The following is a 20,981-nucleotide window of genomic DNA, read 5'->3' on the forward strand; positions in this document are numbered from 1 at the left end:
GCCATTTGTGTATATATAAACTAGGCAGTTCCCTACAGTATTGTCGACACACCATTTCAGCTGCTAAACCAGGCAACTGAAGATATTCTAAAAACAATTGCAAGATTAATGGAGAAATCTTTAAAAAATCTAAACATAGCCTAAGGGACTGAACTGAAAAGCATTGTAGAAAAACAAAAGTTTAACTGTTTAAGAGGCAAACTCATTAACCTCTTCACTCCTGAATATAAATATATATAAAATTCTGCAGGAAGTGGGAGGCAAAACAGTGGCAGATGGATCGCTCCATGAGGAGGAAGTAGGGTGGATTAGCAATTCGGGGGGAACGGAGCTTGGTTGTGGTGAGTGGAGCTGGATAGGTAAACAGATAGCTGTTAGACCAGAGGAAGGACTCAGCAATCCCAGAGCATCAGCAAACTACCTAGAATATTGGTAGCAGCTGGAGCTTCTCCTGGATGAACAAGGGTAGAGCTGCAGCTGTGTGTGATGGAGGACCAGCATGTCAGGTGGGTGTATGTGAGGAGGAAATACACAGGCTGCTCTGGGTAATGAAAAGGTGCAGAGCAATGAGAAAATTTCAGTGCTTTCCTACATGAAGCTATCCTTGACATTCCACCTCTTGAAGACAATGGGATTACATAGCCTGTAAATCAACTCTGAATCTTACTACCTGAATTTAGCACACTGTTGTGAAGGTATGTACGAGGTTACTGACCTGTCGGATTTCTTCCAAGACCAATGTAAAAACCCAAAAGTAAAGTATAATCTCCCTAACAGATTTCAGAGTAGCAGCCGTGTTAGTCTGTATTCGCAAAAAGAAAAGGAGTACTGGTGGCACCTTAGAGACTAACAAATTTATTAGAGCATAAGCTTTCGTGAGCTACAGCTCACTTCATCGGATGCATTTGGTGGAAAAAACAGAGGAGAGATTTATATACACACACACAGAGAACATGAAACAATGGGTTTATCATACACACTGTAAGGAGAGTGATCACTTAAGATAAGCCATCACCAGCAGCAGGGGGGGGGAAAGGAGGAAAACCTTTCATGGTGACAAGCAAGGTAGGCTAATTCCAGCAGTTAACAAGAATATCAGAGGAACAGTGGGGGGTGGGGTGGGAGGGAGAAATACCATGGGGAAATAGTTTTACTTTGTGTAATGACTCATCCATTCCCAGTCTCTATTCAAGCCTAAGTTAATTGTATCCAGTTTGCAAATTAATTCCAATTCAGCAGTCTCTCGTTGGAGTCTGTTTTTGAAGCTTTTTTGTTGAAGTATAGCCACTCTAAGATCTGTGATCGAGTGACCAGAGAGATTGAAGTGTTCTCCAACTGGTTTTTGAATGTTATAATTCTTGACGTCTGATTTGTGTCCATTCATTCTTTTACGTAGAGACTGTCCAGTTTGGCCAATGTACATGGCAGAGGGGCATTGCTGGCACATGATGGCATATATCACATTGGTAGATGCGCAGGTGAACGAGCCTCTGATAGTGTGGCTGATGTGATTAGGCCCTATGATGGTATCCCCTGAATAGATATGTGGACAGAGTTGGCAACGGGCTTTGTTGCAAGGATAGGTTCCTGGGTTAGTGGTTCTGTTGTGTGGTGTGTGGTTGCTGGTGAGTATTTGCTTCAGATTGGGGGGCTGTCTGTAAGCAAGGACTGGTCTGTCTCCCAAGATCTGTGAGAGTGATGGCTCGTCCTTCAGGATAGGTTGTAGATCCTTGATGATGCGTTGGAGGGGTTTTAGTTGGGGGCTGAAGGTGATGGCTAGTGGCGTTCTGTTGTTTTCTTTGTTGGGCCTGTCCTGTAGTAGGTGACTTCTGGGTACTCTTCTGGCTCTGTCAATCTGTTTCTTCACTTCAGCAGGTGGGTATTGTAGTTGTAGGAATGCATGATAGAGATCTTGTAGGTGTTTGTCTCTGTCTGAGGGGTTGGAGCAAATGCGGTTATATCGTAGCGCTTGGCTGTAGACAATGGATCGAGTGGTATGATCTGGATGAAAGCTAGAGGCATGTAGGTAGGAATAGCGGTCAGTAGGTTTCCGATATAGGGTGGTGTTTATGTGACCATCGCTTATTAGCACCGTAGTGTCCAGGAAGTGGATCTCTTGTGTGGACTGGTCCAGGCTGAGGTTGATGGTGGGATGGAAATTGTTGAAATCATGGTGGAATTCCTCAAGAGCTTCTTTTCCATGGGTCCAGATGATGAAGATGTCATCAATGTAGCGCAAGTAGAGTAGGGGCATTAGGGGACGAGAGCTGAGGAAGCGTTGTTCTAAGTCAGCCATAAAAATGTTGGCATACTGTGGGGCCATGCGGGTACCCATCGCAGTGCCGCTGATTTGAAGGTATACATTGTCACCAAATGTGAAATAGTTATGGGTCAGGACAAAGTCACAAAGTTCAGCCACCAGGTTAGCCGTGACAGTATCGGGGATACTGATGGACACAAATCACACAAATCAGACGTCAAGAATTATAACATTCAAAAACCAGTTGGAGAACACTTCAATCTCTCTGGTCACTCGATCACAGATCTTAGAGTGGCTATACTTCAACAAAAAAGCTTCAAAAACAGACTCCAACGAGAGACTGCTGAATTGGAATTAATTTGCAAACTGGATACAATTAACTTAGGCTTGAATAGAGACTGGGAATGGATGAGTCATTACACAAAGTAAAACTATTTCCCCATGGTATTTCTCCCTCCCACCCCACCCCCCACTGTTCCTCTGATATTCTTGTTAACTGCTGGAATTAGCCTACCTTGCTTGTCACCATGAAAGGTTTTCCTCCTTTCCCCCCCCTGCTGCTGGTGATGGCTTATCTTAAGTGATCACTCTCCTTACAGTGTGTATGATAAACCCATTGTTTCATGTTCTCTGTGTGTGTGTGTATATAAATCTCTCCTCTGTTTTTTCCACCAAATGCATCCGATGAAGTGAGCTGTAGCTCACGAAAGCTTATGCTCTAATAAATTTGTTAGTCTCTAAGGTGCCACCAGTACTCCTTTTCTCCTTAACAGAAGGACCCTCCGGTGGTGCAGGTTTAAAATCCAGTAACAAGACATAGGTAAATAGAAACAGAAAAGCAAAATACATGATAAAGTTCCCCATAAACACTGTTACAGGGGCACTCCAAAACTTTTTCCAGCGAGTAAACATGAATGTTGCCCATGCTATGTTTTCAGCAGACCTCTGCTTCTCTACTGTGACATCTACCCTGTAAAACAAAGAGAGCAAATTATAGTCACAGTTTCTTAAAATCTGTTTGTAAAAGAACACTGATCCTGATCTTGTGCAGTGCCGAGGGTCTCCCCAGAGCTAGTGAGGGCCAGATCTGCAGCTGGTGCGTGTTAGAGGAGCTCCATTGAAACCCGTGGAATGATACTGATTAATGCCAGCTGAGGATCTGGCTCTGAATAGTCTAAGTTCTCCTTGAAGTCACTGGAAGCACCTTGTCATAGTAGAAACACTGCCAGGCAGCATTTATGCTTTGTATGTTTTAAAACAAAACTGTACCAACCTATTACATGTTTTCATTCCTTTAGCTTGGTATTTCCTTTTCAGTACAGTGCAATAAGTTTGCTTAGTGTTTGTTTGGTTTTTTGGTTTTGTGTGTGTGTGTGTGTGTGTGTGTGTGTGTGTGTGTTTGGGTTTTGTTTTTGTTTTTTGGAAGAGGGCTAGGATTTAAACATACCCCTTGAGCATTTGCAACACAAACACTGCAGCATCATACTAGTGCATGAGGACCAAAAGGGAAACGGATTAGTTACTATTCATTGTTCAAAATGAGAGCGAGATGTGAAAAGTGAACAGGCACCATAAATGCTGACAAGTAAATGTATGTTCTAAAAATTATTTTGTTTCTGATAAACCAAGATACTATTTTTCACATAGGTGAGGACTTAAAATATATGATTTTAAACATGTGTGTTCCTTTAGGACCAGACTGAAATACCCTTATTCACATTGAATAGTACCTTATTTCTTAAGTAGTGCTGCTGAAATCATTGGAACTATTCAAGAAGTGAGATACTACTCGATACGAGTAAGAGTATTTCAGTCTGGTCCTAAGCTTAAAGTTATAGTGAATCACTAAAAAGTATGACAGGAGTTCTCAGTAAAGAAGTCAGGCTTGTAAGTTATTAATGTAAGCGCTGACTGTATTGTGGTTGCCTGAGTGTTATGATAACTGATGGAAAATCTGGCCATATACCTGCAAAACATGCCGCAGTTCTTTAGTGTATATAAAGTGTTATACAGTGTAAATGTAAGTTATTCCATGCATATAATGCAAACGCTCATATTTGGCAGCAATCTGATTCAGTAAAATATCTCTCTCTTTTAGTGTCTCCCCTGGCTGTACTTGTTTCCATCTAAATTGTGATCTATAGACTAAGGATGTTATTGCACCTTTAAGTTTGTGTTCCTTAATGTGAAGGAGATCACTCTTTAATAAGGGATGTGCACACTAGGGGAAAGCTTCCTCTGCATCTCAAACAAATTACAAAACAACTGATTCTACGTGAGGTTTTTATTTCTCCTGGTACTATTTCTAACTTCAAAATATTTTAATTCATAGCCAGCCTGTTCTCCCTGCTTGATTCTCTAGGGAGCAGTTGTCATAACACTAAATTTATTACATGAGCACAGCCATTCCCATGGCAACAGACAGATGTCGTACACAAATAATTATGACTTGGGATTCAGAAAAAGAAACAGACCTGGGAGGGAGAGAAATCCCATATTAACATAAACTCTTGAGACAATAACACATGGACAGAAAACATTCTGGCCAAGAACAATATCCCTCCCTTTAATATGAGGACATCAAAACATTTCATAGACATGAATTAATAACTGCTTTCTTGAGAGAGATAGAGGTGCTATTATACCCATTTTATGGATGATGAAGCAGAGAAACTAGTGACTTTTTCCCAAAGTGTCATCAATTCAATGTCAAACCTAAGAATAGAAACAAAGAGTTCTGACTCTGTCCACTATATGACATTCCCTCAACTTCAGTTGTTCAGACCTTTCAAAGAATGCTAGTGAAACAAAATCAAATATATGGATGATTTAATCATGTTTGTTGAATTGCATGTGTCTGATCCAGGCATTCAGCTCCCTTTAGCATCAGTGGGAGTTGTGTACTTATCACAGGGAGAATATCTCTTTCCTGATGTATGGTGAAAACTTCTTGGCCACCTTCAGATCTAAAACAGATAGATAGCTTTGTGATTAAGACACTAGACTGGGACTTGGGAGACCTGGGTTCAATCACTGGCTCTGCTGTGGAATTTGTGTGTGTCTGTGGCTAAGTTAAATAATCTCCCTCTGCCTGGATCCCATTTGCAGAATGGGGATGATAATACTTGCTTTCTCCAGTCCTCCATCTTGTCTATTTATAAATAAAGGATATGCCTATTCTATAAGGGCAGGTGTGATTGTAGCACAGGTAGGCGTACTTGTCCTAGGTTTAATCTAGCTAGCATGGGCAACAACAGCAGGGTAGAAATGGTGGCATGAGTTCAGCATGGGCTAACAATCAATCACAGCCTTCCCTTGCAGTATAGCTATACCCTCAGCATCTCACAGCAAAGCCTGTCTCTGATGATATGTATATCTATCACCTAGCCTGAGAGGATTCTGATTGGGATAGAAATGGCTAGGTGCTACTATACTAAACATAATTATTGTGGATTTGGCTGTGAAGACCTGGGTAGAGAGGGATAAAGTATCAGAAAGTTCAGATCCCAAAGTTGAATGAGTTCAGAGTCTGCTTTCTGCATGTCTTTCAGCAGCCCGCTACTCAGACCTGCGCAGTTTTAGGCCTTAAATCCAATACACAGCAGCTGTCATTCTCTGAATGAAATGCTAAGAGGAGACTTGAGAGAATCTGGCTAATACGCCAGCCATCAGCTCTGTGAGTATGAGCTGTATAGACTTACTGAAGTTGATTTGTTTATTTAAAAATAACTCCATGCTCCTATTTATCTCCCAATTTCCATTTATTCAGTAATAACAATAACGACCTTTGCGCAGGGCATTTCCTGAGGATTAATGACTGACAAGGGCACCTCAGCTGCCCTTTGGGTTATCAGCTAGTCATTAATCCCTGAGAAATGTCCTGTGCTTTGACTGTTTTAATTCAACTTCCAAACGACGTTAACAGATTGATTCAGACTTACCTATCCCCCTCCTTGGAAAAAAGCAAAGTCCTTTCTGTGTCTAGGCTGTCTAGCTCTCTAAATGTCTCTGGCTCATTCTTTGATTGTACTTGCTCACTGTAAGAAAATATAATTATTATTGAAAGATGATGGAAAGCAGCTCTTCACTGCTGAACTGAGGGCTTGCAGCTATATTACAGCGGCCTGACCTGGGATCTCTCCCCAGTAAGAGACTCTTATGTGGCTAGAGAAAACTTGCCAGGCTGTGTATTTCACACCCTGTAGGGGGCAAGCTGAAGATCCAGCACAGAAGGGAACCTACAGAAATGGTGAGGAGTCCAGTGGCACCTTAAAGACTAACAGATTTATTTAGGCATAAGCTTTTGTGAGTAAAAAAACCCACTTCTTCAGATGCATGGAGTAAAAATTACAGATGCAGGCATTATTATACATAAAGAGAAGGGAGTTACCTTACAAGTGGAGAATACATTCACGTTTTAAGCATAGTAGGGGGCTGCACGAGGCCCATCCAACCATTAAATACCACTTAAGGCTTCTTAGGTTATGTCTACACTGCAGCTGGGAGGTGTGATTCCCAGACTCATGCTAGCTTCGCTGGAGATTGCAGCACAGGTGGTGGCTTGAGCTAGTTGCCTGAGTTCAAGTTTGCCTGCCCCCCTGCTCTGAGCTCCTATCTGTGCTGCAACATCTACACTACTTTTAGCACACTAGCATGAGCAGAACTAACACAAGTCTCTTTACCCACGCTGGGAATGACATCTCACAGCAGCAGTGCAGACATGGGCTTAATGGCTGGCTCCTTTGCCCAGAGGTAATTTCACCCTCATTTCTTTCTGTGATTATTTCTGTGTGTGAACTATATTTTTCATTTGTCTCTTACTGATTATTTTCCCACCCTCCGAGGCAGCTTTTACACACACACACACACACACACACACACACACACACACACACACACACACGTTTTGTTTATACCTGAATGCTATTAGATTAGTATAGATTAGAAAAGGACACCAGAATCCGCAGATTAATTTCAGGATTGGCATGCTTGTTGACATGTCTCCCCACCAGATTTTTGTCAAGAAGGCTTGAAAGTCAAAGAAAAAGAACAGAAAGTAAGCCTGGCATTGACACAAAGCAAGTGAACGTGCAGCTAAATCATGTTTTTCTTCTATGGAATCTTGAAGGGTGGGACAAGAAACACTATCTAAAACTAGATTGTGGGCATGTCTTCACTGCAGAGTTAACTCCAGTTGTCGACACTCTCTTACTCCTCTCAAGATAACCTAGCCCAAGGGAAAGCAGCCGTGATCATGCTGGCACGGCTCTTGTTCATGTATGGCACTAAGACTTCGGGGGACATATCCCATGGTTCTTTGCGAGGCAGTAAGATGAGCTGATCTATGAATTCTTTCACAGCAAATTGCAGGAGAATGTATCTCCTTTCTGGGCACATGTGGGGAAGGGACAGGATGGGGGATTGTAGGAAGACATTGGAGGACTTAGCAGCACTGGAGCGGAGCTAGCCTGTGTCCGTGCTACAGAGTTATTGTGACAGCTGCTGATGAGTTGTAGCCGACAAACCCTGATGGGCAGCAAACTTGAGATAAAAGCATCACCACACTTCACTTATTGGTTTTGTGGGTGGACAGGACCTCAAGTTAAGGGTAACACTTAAATTATAATTAGGGTTATCAACACTCTAGCATTGCCCTGGAGTCTCTAGGAATTAAAAAATAATCTTTCATTAAAGATTATATCATGTGATGAAACCTCCAGGAATATGTCCAACCAAAATCGGCATCCTTACTTATAATTCGAGTTAACTTTGTCATGAAGAAACTTTGTTGGGCCTAACTCAGCCACGTGATGGAGTCACCCCACACCTCTGTACAGCTTCATTCAATGCGCTCAGATCCTGGCTTCAGTTGTGAAATGGAGAATAGCAGATGCATTCCTTCTGTGAGCAGCTGGGTGGGAGCAACTGGGTGGGAGAAAGCAGGGAGTAGGTGGAGCCAGAGCTTTGACCTCTTCACCACTGATGGCCTGACTGGACATAAGGAGGTGAGTAATGCACTGCAGTAGAATACTCCCATCTCCTGTTGCTTCAGGGGAGCACTGGAGGAATTGTGCCTCAGTGAGATGTTTCCTGGGAGGTTGCAGTTTATCCATGAATTCCTCCTTTGTTCGGTGCTGTGCCTAAAAGTACAATCCTGCCCCTAGAAAGTCACAAGGGAATCTCCTTGCATTTTGCTCACCTGGACACCATCATGTGCAAAGAAAGACTTAGCGTCTGCTTCTGTAGCCAAGTGGAGACAGGTGGTTTTGCTCCAGTATTGGTTTTTCCTCACCAGTAAAGCAAAAGCTTGTTCCTCGCTGTTGTGATAGCATTCACTGAACAGCTCTGCCAAGTGAAGGAAATGTAGAGCTGTGGGTCTGTCATGAAAAATACATCTGGGCATACACACTGGGGCAGGAGAGAGAACTTGTATATTTCTCTTGGGAAAACTCAAAATTCAGGGAATTGGGGTAAAAATGCTTTTGAAAATGTCTCCTTAAATTTAAGTGTTTACAAAAAGCTATTGCAGAAATCCTTCATCCCCCTTAGGTGCCCATTCATTGCCCCTTTCTTGACTACACGATTTCTTCTCAGCCTTTAGTCTATTTAATTTTTTTCTCACCTATTTTACTTTTTATTGATATATTGTCCCTCAGTTCTTCCACAGATGACATAAAAGTCCCTTTTACAAGCACACAAATACACATTAAAGGCCAACTGTGAAGCCACTTCATATGCAGAATTTAATGCAGTATCCAGCACAAACCAAACTCTGGTAGGTTTTCTTACACACTGAAGAACCTGATTCTTCAAGGTGTCAAGTGCCCTCCACTCCCATGGGTAATCCAAGGGAAATGAGGGTGCTCAATATCAGGCCTTACCCAACTAACCATGGTTTCAAGCCACAGACATGTTGCACACCAACATTGGCCCTTTTAGGGCAAAATTCTTTAACAGGAGCTGGCCTTTGGTCTTAGTGCTTGGTTGCTATGGTAATGGGTGCACCAGCAGAAATAAGTCACAGCGTGCTCATTGTGTCTGGGTTGGTTACTGTGTCTGTCACTCTACTGATCTCTCTCCGCCCCCCTCACCACATTAGAGCATTTCCTATCTCATCCTTCATCACCTCAATCACTTTGGCTTTGCAATGTCACTGTTTTTTGAAGTTGCCTTTCTATAGTTTGATATGAGTTTATTTTGCAGCATCCCTTGAATATGCTCACGGAAGTACATATTGTTGTTAGGACCAGATTAAGACTTCTAGGCACTGTTGGTCTGATCCCAGGCTAATGAAGTTAATCGAAAGACTTCCATTGATTTCAATGGCCCTACAGTCCTTTGTCTAGGACTCCAGCATTCATGTGATTATGCCAGAGTCTCTGTTCTGATTTTAGAAACACAAAAATATCTAGACCTCATGGTTGCAAAGGCAACCTTGAAAATGAGACCCTTGTGTAAATGGATACAGTGATGTTTGCCTGACCATGCTCACGCTAGCACTCAACTGAACACACTAAAAACAATAGTGTAACTATGTTAGCACAGGCAGTGGCCTCAAAGACTAGCAGCCCGCAGTATGTACCAAAGGGGTGTGGGCAGGTTTTCACTTAGCATGGCTAGCCCATGCCACCACCACTGCTCAGGCTACCGGGGTTATGGTGCTATTTTTGTTGTGCTAGCTCAAGCCGAGCTAGTGCCAGTACGTCTACGAAAGCTGCGAATCATACCCCCAGCTCCAAGTGTAGATGCAGCCAAAGCCTTGTTGCTCTAAGGCCCTGCCAACACCACCTAACAGAGAACTCTGTGGAGGAGAAGAGTGCAGCAGACCTGGCTCACCCCCCCCCCCCCCCGGTCAGACAAACCCAGCTGCTGGCAGAAGTTCCAGGGGACCCATGTGATGCAACCCTTATCTTTTCCCTGCTGCCACCACAGATGCTGCTGAAGGAAGGGAGATGTCTCCCTATGGCACTGCCTCTCTGGCAGGCGGTGCCCTTGCCATCAGTGCTGCAACTAGAAGGTCAAAGCCATGGGGAGTATTGTGTGCCTAGGGCCCTGGATTGCTTAATCCGGTCCTGGCTTTTGCTGGGATCTGTCGTGTATCCTTGATGGTGATTATTTTAATTCTGGCTGCCATTTGGAATGTTAAATTAAAATCTAGCAAGCTACTTGGTTTCACATGTTCAAAATCTTAGCCTTGGCATCTATGCAGCTGCCACAAGGCTGGGGAGTAAATTTACAGGGCGCTTGAACTGGTTTGAATAATGAACTGACCCAAGCTATCAAATAGACTTCCAAACCCATACTTAAAGCTTTTTTGAGGTTTGAAAGTGTTTCAGCTACTTCTTTATTTCATCTGCCACTTCCACACACCTCTGCACTTCCTGCTTTAGTCTAGGATCAGGAGCTTTAAGTTATCAAAATGCAGTGAGAGAGGATGTTCTTACAGTATTTTCCGCTTGGGCAATACCAGCAAGCACTGGAAATCTTGAGAGTTTAATTTTGTGAGGGCCTTGGGAGCATGATTTAGAGGGACAGAGACACAATGATAAAGCCAGAGTTAGAAGGGAGTGGCAGTTTCCCCATCCCGGAGATTAGGAAGGGCTAGTGGGTGTACTCACTTCAAGTGCCCAGCAGGGGTCCTGCATTTTTGTGTGTGTATTTCAGATAGCATTTTGAACCTGAAATGGTCCCACTTAAATTGGGACTGGCCAGTTTCCTCTAAAGCCTTAAAAATCACAGGGTAGAGCAAAAATAGTGGTTTATTTTAAACTCTTATAATTTATACATTCCTCTTGTGACTTTGGTGGGGAGGGAGGTGGTTCTGACTTGTGATATCTGAATGCTTGGGATTGGCAAAGCTTCCAAAAGGTTGGGATACTCATAGGAGCATATCTGTTATTACTTTAAGATGTTTTTTGCTAGCTGGTCTTCCCGTGCCATTCACATCTTAAATATTTGAAAATGATCTTAAAGACTGCGGTTGCTTACCCAAAGCGAGCTGATCATACTTGGCTTCTTTCGTCCCACGGGCTACTTCAGCCTCCGTCTCCAGTCGGGACATGTCCTTGAGAATCTTACAAGCTGCCAGAGCTGCAACTACATCTTCTTGTCCCTAAAAATGGAAAGGAGATGGGAGCAGCCTATGATAAATATTAATGATTCTGAATGATGAGAATATCACCATTACAGCTGGTTGAAAATGGGGAGGGGTTTCTGTGGAAAACTTTGTTTTTTTGTTTGCTTGTTTGGTTTGTTTGGGTAGGGGGCAGAAATACAAGCAACAAAAAACATGGACTGAAATACTTGGTTTGGAAATGCTGTTGCAGTGCCTCATGGGAGTTGTAGTTCTAGTACCTCTTTCAGACTCATGATTTTTGGGGTCATCTCCATGGTTGGGAACCCAGCTGGAGACCCTTTAAAGGGCTCTGACTTTCAGACAGCAGGGAAGGGCCAAGAGGAGAAGAGTGACTGGTGGAAACAGAGAAACACATTTCCTCACAGATGCAGAGCATGAGTAATGTGTAATGTGCCTCTACCTCCCCCATGGTGCGAAAAACGAACACACAATTAACCCACTGGAAAAGGAACAAAATCTGAGGTCAGAGGCAAAGGGTCACTGACTGCCCAGAAGACAGTGATTAAAATCAAGGGCCAGATGCTCATATTGTGTTAATCAGCAGAGCTTAATGGAAGCCCATGAAGCTGCATTGATTTATACCAGCTGTGGCTCACACCATGTTTATGTAACTTTTGGCCACTACCAGCCTGAGCTACATTCATACTAAAGCTATTCAGAGGTGAAAGACTCCATAAAAGTCATATCTCATGTCTTGAAGGACAAACATATATATCTTAACTTCATAACTACAAGACTGAATATACTAATATTTCAGATCTAAAACAAATGGCCAATAAGTGGCCTAAAGTAGTTATATTTTGAAGCTTACCATAGCCCAGAAATAGTTTGCCATCTTGTGCCAGTTTTGAAGTACTTCCCATAAAAATAAATCTCTCTAGGGATTCTCACTCTTCTGGTACATATCCAGGAGCCCAGGTAATCGTTTTGCATTTGTTTTATCCTAAAATACATTTTTAGAAAAACTTAAAATCTGATTTTATAATTTCATTTTATATTTTTAATATATTGTCAGATATGTCTGTGCCAACTACATGATCCAAGCAGCAAATCAGCAGTGTGAGCAAATCCTTTTGATTTTCCTTAGGATCAAGAAGTAATTCATTCATTCTATATACTGAATCAAAGGGGTCTTGTATCCAGGATACAACCTAATATGTGTGAGAACATTTGGGGTGAAATCCTGGCCACACTGAAGTCAATGGCAAAACTCCCATTGATTTCACTGAAGCAAGGATTTCACCCTCTGTGTGTAATATCATCCAAAAAACCCGCTGTGATTAGCTCTTCTAAACTGGACTTGAATTATACCAGGATCTACATAACTGGGGCAAAGAACTCAGCTTCAGGGTAAACCAACAAAAGGTATTTTTATTTAAACATAAAATCAGTCTCAACACGGCCCTGTACAAACAAGAATGAGCACTGGAGTGCCCCTTCTTTTTTTTTTTGGTCCAAGCACCAGCTGCTCAGCCTCACTGCTTTTTACCGCACATGAAGAATAGCTTAAAATAAAACGCAGTTTATTCTTCAAATATTTTGAGGATTTAGTCTATATAAATAATCATGCTGAAATTGGGGTGGACAAGGTCTGTTATTTTTGTCCCGCATCCATAAAAGAACTGGAAAGTTGTTGGCATATCTACTTGAAATTCTGCTAGAATTTGTAGTTTAGCGATCTGAGTCCTACAGAATTACTGATCATATTTTTTGAATCCCTGCATTCCCTTCTATGAATCCACCCCCACACTTTGAACTTAATTCAAGATACAATACCTTGTAGTGGGTGGGAAGGAGGGATGGGGGCATAAAGAGGAATCACAAAATGTTTTGCAAAAAATCTCTCTTTTTTTAGTCAAAAATTAAAAATTGGAAGTTTTAAAACATTTTAACAAATTTTATAGCTGGTTGAAGAAAAGAGAAAATTGTCTAGTTTCTCCAATTCTCTGCCCTGCCCTCATTTTCAAAATGCAGGACAGCTGTAAATATAATCAGAAAACAGAGAGAACAGTGGTTTAATATGTGAATCTTAACTGTACCTCACAGCTTTCTTCTTGCTTCCTGGCTTGACCTCTTGATAGAAACCTTTACATGCATCACGAAGAAAATCCTTGAGAACTCTAGAAACTTCATGGAGGCTAACGAGCGGGCAGACGTCCATCATTTCCTTATGTTGTTGACCTGTGATCCCTGCTAGTGTCAGCCTGCTTTCCTCATGTTTCTTCAGCAGGAGTGCATAGAGGAGGCATTTCCGAGAGATGGAGCAGTAGAGCCTCTGAAGCCGGCTGTACGTCAGGAAGTCGTACATGTTGGCCCCATTGTCAATAAATAACTTTACAAATTCTGTCTTATCATTCACCAGGGCCTCCATCATCACTTCCTCTAGGTCATAGGACTAGATTTCCATGAAACACAAAAGGGAATATTTCTATTTTATGAGTACTGCTGAAAGCCATGGGGGATTAGGGTTGGGAAATTAGACTTTCACCCCCTGTTTAAATCCAGACCAGATCAGCACTCACTGAAATTTGCTACCACCTGACTGATTATGGGTAGGAGGGGCAGGCTGATGTGAAATGAACAAATGGCCTCATATCAGGTCTTTGAGCATAAGTGTGTGCATAATGGAAAAACTCCATCACAATTTATGGGCACCCTGTTACTATTGTACACATATTTGTAATGCCACAGTGTGTAAGAGCCCATCATGGACCAGGACTCCATTCTGCTAGTTGCTAGACAAACACAAAACAGAAGGATGCTGTTGGCAGTTTCGGTGCGGTGGCCAAGGACAGAAGGGGTACGCCAGCTGAACTTTCCTTGGCTCTTTAGATATAATCCTCTGTGGTCACGAAAGACGGAGGCAGTGTGAGGACAATGCGCACTCTCACTTCCTGTGCTTACATGGGGAATAAGAGAGGGCTTTAGTTTCTAGTACTACTGATCGGGTATGTTTCACAAGCTACATGAAAATCTTGTCTGTCCATGATAGGATTTATGCAACTACAATCTGAGCAAGTAGAGTCTGGTACCTTCCATTCCACGTCTCCATTGAATATTTCACTTTTAGCTATGTCCACTCTATTCCAGGCCACTGCCAGCTTCAGTTCATCCAGGTATTCCTGAGCTTCCTGACTATGACTTTTACAGGCTGACAAAAACAGGAAACACACATACATTCAGTAGTTGACTCTACGTTAAATTGGACGTTACATAAAGTTTAATCGAAGTGTGACTATAATGAGACCTCTTGTTCAGTTATATCAGATTTGCGAGTTACCTCGCACTTTTATTTTTCCCCCTTAACTGACAGACAGTGGTCTAAAAGTTTACATCCACCTCACATTTTGAATGTTGTTTTCTAGCCAAAAATCTCTCACACATGTTCTTGGGCCTTTAAACTGAATCATGTTCTTCAGAAGAGGGTATGTTTGGGAATTTTTTAATATATTAACTCACAGGATGTGGAACCCCTCCCTCCCCATGTTGAATCTGGGATGATCCAACACAAATTGCAATGGATGGCAATGCTACCATAGAACTCTTTCAGAAGAGAGAGTGCAGTCTTCTTGTCGTAAAACTGGAAGCTTCACTATGGAAGCTGAGTTTGATGTGTGGCTCCTTAAAATGTCTTTAATCAGAATATACAATCGCCAACACGTTTCAGTTCCTCCATATTCTATTATTTCTAAGAGGCGCGAACAACAGCCATGGATCAGTTAATATACTATACAATATGATAGCAAGCATTACTTAAAAAAATTCCATCACATCTAGTGTGATCTGATAAAACCTATACCCAATTATCCCTGTTGCATCATCTACAAGCAAGCAGAAGACTGTACATCAAACAGGAACACTGATCAAGCAGCCCATTTTGCTTGCTCCTATCTTCAAGAATAAGATACACTTGATATTAGTTCTCTGTTTTCCTGGCCATTGTTGCCATTTTACTATTGGTCTGAGTTAGTGGAAACGAGATTTTTGTAAATATGGAACCCAAGTCCTGCATGTGAAAATTGATCAGGCTTTACTTTGATGAAAGCTGTTATTTGTGCCACTGGATTATCACATTAATTTTGTGTAACTGTTTCCTTATTGGAAGAGTGCTTTTGGCTCCGAATGGAGGCAATAGCATGTTTATAAGTGAATTTTTGATTTGTATTTTTTTCCCTCCATTTGAACATTGGTGTGAAAACCACATCCCAGCTTTTTGGATGTTCGTGCTATTCAGCCATCGTGCAGAGCATCCTGATTGCTTAGAGTTTGTAGGAAGACTTTGTTCAAACTAAACTGTATAGCTAATTTAGAATGAGATTGTGGTTTGCTTTTAAATGCTCATGCAAAGAGGCACGGGTATGTAAAATGCCCTGCTCCCTTGTGTAGACTTAGACTACCCACATCACAGCTTGCCCCATGGGAGGGAAAGCAGCTTCCATTGAGCTGTCCCTTCCCCTCCAGGTAGGCTGAGAGTGGGTAGAGCCTCCTTGACTCAATTGCCTGCCATGTGCCTGCGAGTGTTTCGAAGCAGGTAAGGAAGGGGAGTTGGTAAACTGTGCTATGGAAATGGGGAGGAGGGTGCAGACTACTATACTACTTTCCACTGGAGACCCAGTTGTGAGCCTGAGGCACAGGTTGATCTCTGGCCTGTTCCTGGAGCAGTGCCACTATGAACTGCCCCTTATTTAAGGCTTGTGGTAACGTCACCATCTTTCTCTTAACTTCTTATATAATTTTACCTCCCTCAAACTGTAACTCCTTGTCCATCTAAATTTAAATGAAAAACCCTTCCATTTAAAATATGTAGCTACCAAAATAACCCCCATCATTTGATACAAATTCATCTGAACAGATTGTTTTATGAGTGAGAGAGTTGGCTTGTCTATTTCTTCCATTATAGTATTTTGAAAAAACTGAAATATAAAGTTTTATTTTTTTAATAAATTTTTTTTTGTTGAGTGGGAGATTTTTTTTATCATGCTATTATTAGCATTGAAGGTCTGACCTAAAGCCTACTGAAGTAAATAAGAGAGAGCCTTTGCATATATTTCAGTGGGTTTTGGATCAGACACTTAGGGATTTTACTGTTTCACATTGGAAGCTTGACATTTTCATAATTCACTTTCTGGCCAAATTTTTTCATTTCAAATTTAAAATGTATTCTAAAAATGCTCCCTCTCACTCTAGTCTTAACATTGTAGTCTCCTGACCTCTTAGTACATACAAAGTGCACTTGATGGAGCAATAACACAGACACACTTAGCTCTCAGGGATAAACACTGAAAATTGTCATGCAGATAATCTCAGGTTAGAAAACAAAATGTGAGCAGATCTCAAATATAGAGTTAACAGATCTAGCAACTATAAAGACCAGCCAAAAGAGATTCTTACCTTTGACCAAAGCTTTCAAAATGACTGTGTCTAATTCATCTGAACCTTCTTGCTCAAAACTGTGCACTGTTAAAAGATGCTGCTGGGAAACAATGTTCTGAATCTATGGGGTTGAAAAAAATGGTTTTATTCTTCATCCTATCATTACTGTTATTACAGTTAGGCCTAGAGGCCCCAGCTGAGTTGACATACATACATGCATACATTCCTTGCCCCAAAGAGCTCACATTTTAAATAGAAAAGGCAGATCGTGTGGAAGGAAGGGAGAAATTTTTATCCCAATTTTACAGATGGGGGAATGGAGGCACAGAGAGAATAAGTGTCTTGCCTAAAAGGTCCCACAGCAAGTCTGGGACAGGAAAGCTGGTTCTGTTCCCAACTCTGAGTCCCAGTGCAGTAAGTACAAGACCCTTCTTCTCTCCCACTCTTGATTGATGACAGCAGTTCTGTAGCTAGTACATATAGTGCAGTGGGTTTTAACCATTCCACCCTTCTATTCCATGACTTGCCATCTTTCCTCCCATTAGCTCTTTCCTTTTTTTAAGGCCACAATCTCTAAAATTGCTCTGTGGAAAAGCTATCACACGTTGATATGCAATCAGTGGGTCAACAAAATGCTTTCTTTTCCTCCTCCCCTGAGCTTCTTTGCCTCTCGAGTTTCCTACAGTGCTGCTTTCAAGACTTTAAGACATTATGCTACTGCATGCATCCTATGGTGATGATGTCCTAGCAAGCTTCTGCCTGACAGGACAGATATGCAGAACTTTAAAACCATGGATTACAGTAGAGTAGGTGATCTGAAGATCAGATTCAGCTGAATTATACACTTACTAGTTTATTTGGGAAAGAACATTGAAGTACATACTATCCCCCACATCTTGATTGCAAAGCTCACTGTCCCTTCAAGCAGAACAATGAAATTGGCCCTCTGATCTATGAATTTATATGCCTTGTGGGTTTTAGTCTTTTTTTAAAATTTATTTTTAAGAGTAAATGTCATTGTTGCTGTTGGAAAAGAATGGGGATTGTGGGAGTAAAAAGGAATGGTGAGAAGAAATTGTCTATTCACACACATCCAGAATCAGACTTCCACTCTGCAGCTGCAGGTCATGAATTGGGTCTCGTCTTCTGCAGCTGCAGAGCTTGAATCATGTGTCACATCCTCCAGAAGGACAGTGGGGGTCCCATGCACTGGCTGTTACTTGCAGAAACTATTTAGTGGAGGATAGAGCCCTAAGTGTTCAAATGAATTACTAAGCCAAAATAAGTATGCTCTCAATTGAATGCCTGATTCTGATCTCAGATACCTTTTTGTGTGCCATTAATCTCAGAGCATTTGTATCTCTAGCATATTTTTGAGCAGCCTCCCAGCCATTCTGAATATGGGCAGTGGGTACCAGATGAACTACCTAAAGTAGAAAATCAGAGTTTGTGAGTGTGATACATTTAATATATTAAACCATTTCACTTACTGTTGCTGTCCACTGGAGAATGTCCTTCCATAAAAAGTTTTCTGTAGGGAATTTCTCTTGAAGTTGCTTTTCAATAACTTGTGGCACAATAAGCTGTGGCTCATTCACTACTGCAGCTAAGATGTCAGCTGTACCCCCAGATCCTGCTAAGATAAGCCAGGGAGCAGAGTTTTCCAAGCCCCTGCAAATTCTCTGTGGTTTTAAAATACATTTTAGAATGCAGTTATGGAAAGACAAACTACAGTGCATTCATATATTAATATCTTGCAGCTAGGATTGTGATTGAATACCTGAACCAGATTCACTTCATACTCCACTCAGCATCAGTAAGAATATTCGGGATCACCACGATACTGACTTCTGTAAGGGGATGGCTTGCAGATAGCCACTTAACTATATCCTGTTCCACCATTCTCTTCCCAGCTAGCTAAGCGTCCTGATTTGGGTAACCAAAATTTAAAAACATTCACTTTCTGGTAGCTTGATGTAAAATCCCCATTTTTGAATCTTGGGGCCGGAATTCTCAAGAAAAAGAGAAGCATTCCATGGGAACTCCTCAGTGAGGCACAGTAATCCTGCTGAGGTTGACTGCAAGTTCTGTAAAGCAGACATTCCTTGAGGGAACACTACATCTGGCTACTCAGCATCAGCTATGAAACCTGGCAAATGGACGTTTTTAAGAAGGCTGCTGAAAACATCCATCAAGAGTGGCCTTTATGCCAAGTTTCACAATATCAGTAGATGGGAAGAGCCATGTAATCACAATGAGGTGCAGGGGAGGCCATGGAAGTTGTATCCTTCAGAGGTTTATAACCATATTATCCTAGTTGAAATAATGGTAATTCATTACCAGCCATTTTATATTGTGGGGTATGTGACGATCTCATTAGATGTTAAGACCTCAGTGCCTCCTGCACTTAGAGGAAAAAAAACCCAAAAAAAACAAAAAACCATGAGAATCCCTGACATACATGATTATCTACAAGTGATAGTGATGTTAAAAACAACAATCAGCTATTCATTCCCAGCACATAGGTGAGCCCAGAGCAACACCATCCAGTCTTTCCTTGGTCTCCCAGTCTTGTTCTCTAAAGATTTCAAAAGAAGATCAATAGGTTTGCGCTGCAAGGCTTTCAACAGCAACAGCAACCATGCAGGAAATGCTGACATATTTAGCTTATAACAGAGAAGGTTAAGAGGTGACTTGATCAGTATATATGGAGTGAAGATCTTGGATACTTGAGGGTACTTTAATGTAGCAGATAAGGGCTTAACAAAATCCAGTGGCTAGAAATTGAAACAAGAAAAATTCAAACAGGAAACCAGGCAAAGACACAGTCAAGGTTGATTCCCCACTTTGGCACTTTGAGTGCAGAAGGTGGGGGCTCACAATGATTTTTAAAAATTAATACTGTCCATAATACTCCAGGCTTATATTAAACTTCCAAGCTTACAGCTTTTCTCTGACCTTGGGTGGTGGCAGCATCTACCCATCCAAGTGCAAAAACCCCTTTGAGGACCCAGGAATGTTCCCCTCAGAATTCCTTCCTATGGGGTACCCTCAAGCCCTTTCTTCCCCCCCATCCCCCGGGAACAGCTGAGAAAGAAAAACAAAGGAAATCAGCTGTTGCTACCAGCTAATTAAACAACATATGCACAAACCTCTTAGGACACAGAACTCCAATCCTGTCCTTAAAAAAGGTAAATTTTTATTTAAAAAAAAAAAAAAGAAAAAAAAACATCTGACAACTCAGGCTATTGCTAGATTTAAAAAGAGCAAATACAAAAATTAAGAATCAAGAGTAGCTTTTTTGAGATCCAGCTTAAAGGTTACAAGCAAAACAAAAGCACCTGGGATTACCACAGAGGAATCCACAAGTCATAAAGAATTAAACCTAATCGTGTCTTCCTAGACATTTCCTGATTTACTTACATTTCTGGGGTTTTAAATGAGAAGTTTCTAGGTATGATCTAATGATTTTTCATACCTGGCCCAAAGCTTCTTACAGCATAGTTCCAGCCGGGTCTCTCCTCCAGGAGAACAACACAGACAAACAAAGGGGAAGCTTTTTCCCCTCCAATTTTAAAAAGTTCTAGCCTTCCCATTGTCCCTTTTGGTTAGGTGCCCGCTCCCTTCCTTTTACCTATCCAGAGAGACTTTTTAACCCTTTACAGGTAGAGAACAACTACTAAGAGGGATTTTATAGCTAACTGGCTGGCTTTTTGCTTTCAAAAAAAAAAGTGAGGGTCATTCACCACTGCAACAGATTTACAAAGTGTCTGGTAGATCCTCCATCACTTGGAATCTTTAAATCAAGGCTGGCTATCTTATTAAAGTGAGATGCTCTAGTTCAAACTGTCTGTTGGGCTCAATGTAGGAATCACTGGGTGAAATTCTATGTCTGTTATGCAGGAAGTCAGTGAAGATAAAATGGAATTGAAGAAAAAGAGTGTCACACAGCTAGAAAGTCTGTTTCCAAACATAATGTGTGGAGCTGCTGGGGAAAAGATCAAAGCTGAATCTTCAGGTCAATTTACAAATGCTGCTAAGACAGAGTTGGCAGTGTACCGCACTGAGCCCACTGTTCCATAAAGAGAAGATCTGGTGGAAATATGATGCTATGAGACCAGCGCATACTGGTCTCATAGCACTGCAAATCTGCCATTGTGTTTCCCTGAGTTCTGAGAGGCAGCATTGAATATACAATGTCTGATCATTGCC

The 20,981-nt window shown here is 41.6% G+C and overlaps 1 protein-coding gene across 1 annotated transcript in view; it reads right to left on the reverse strand.

The window, feature by feature from the left end:
- TRPM5 (transient receptor potential cation channel subfamily M member 5) overlaps positions 1-20,981 on the reverse strand; it is a 70,822-nt gene that overhangs the window by 23,241 nt on the left and 26,600 nt on the right. The window contains 13 exon segments of the mRNA XM_043516574.1: positions 716-766; positions 1,828-1,836; positions 3,032-3,230; positions 6,202-6,297; positions 7,177-7,288; position 7,786; positions 8,460-8,605; positions 11,249-11,372; positions 12,208-12,339; positions 13,441-13,791; positions 14,429-14,547; positions 16,788-16,890; positions 18,260-18,451. Coding sequence (XP_043372509.1) covers positions 716-766; positions 1,828-1,836; positions 3,032-3,230; positions 6,202-6,297; positions 7,177-7,288; position 7,786; positions 8,460-8,605; positions 11,249-11,372; positions 12,208-12,339; positions 13,441-13,791; positions 14,429-14,547; positions 16,788-16,890; positions 18,260-18,451 — 1,635 coding nt within the window.

Source organism: Dermochelys coriacea, chromosome 6 (assembly GCF_009764565.3).
Source record: "Dermochelys coriacea isolate rDerCor1 chromosome 6, rDerCor1.pri.v4, whole genome shotgun sequence".
NCBI lineage: Eukaryota > Metazoa > Chordata > Testudines > Dermochelyidae > Dermochelys > Dermochelys coriacea.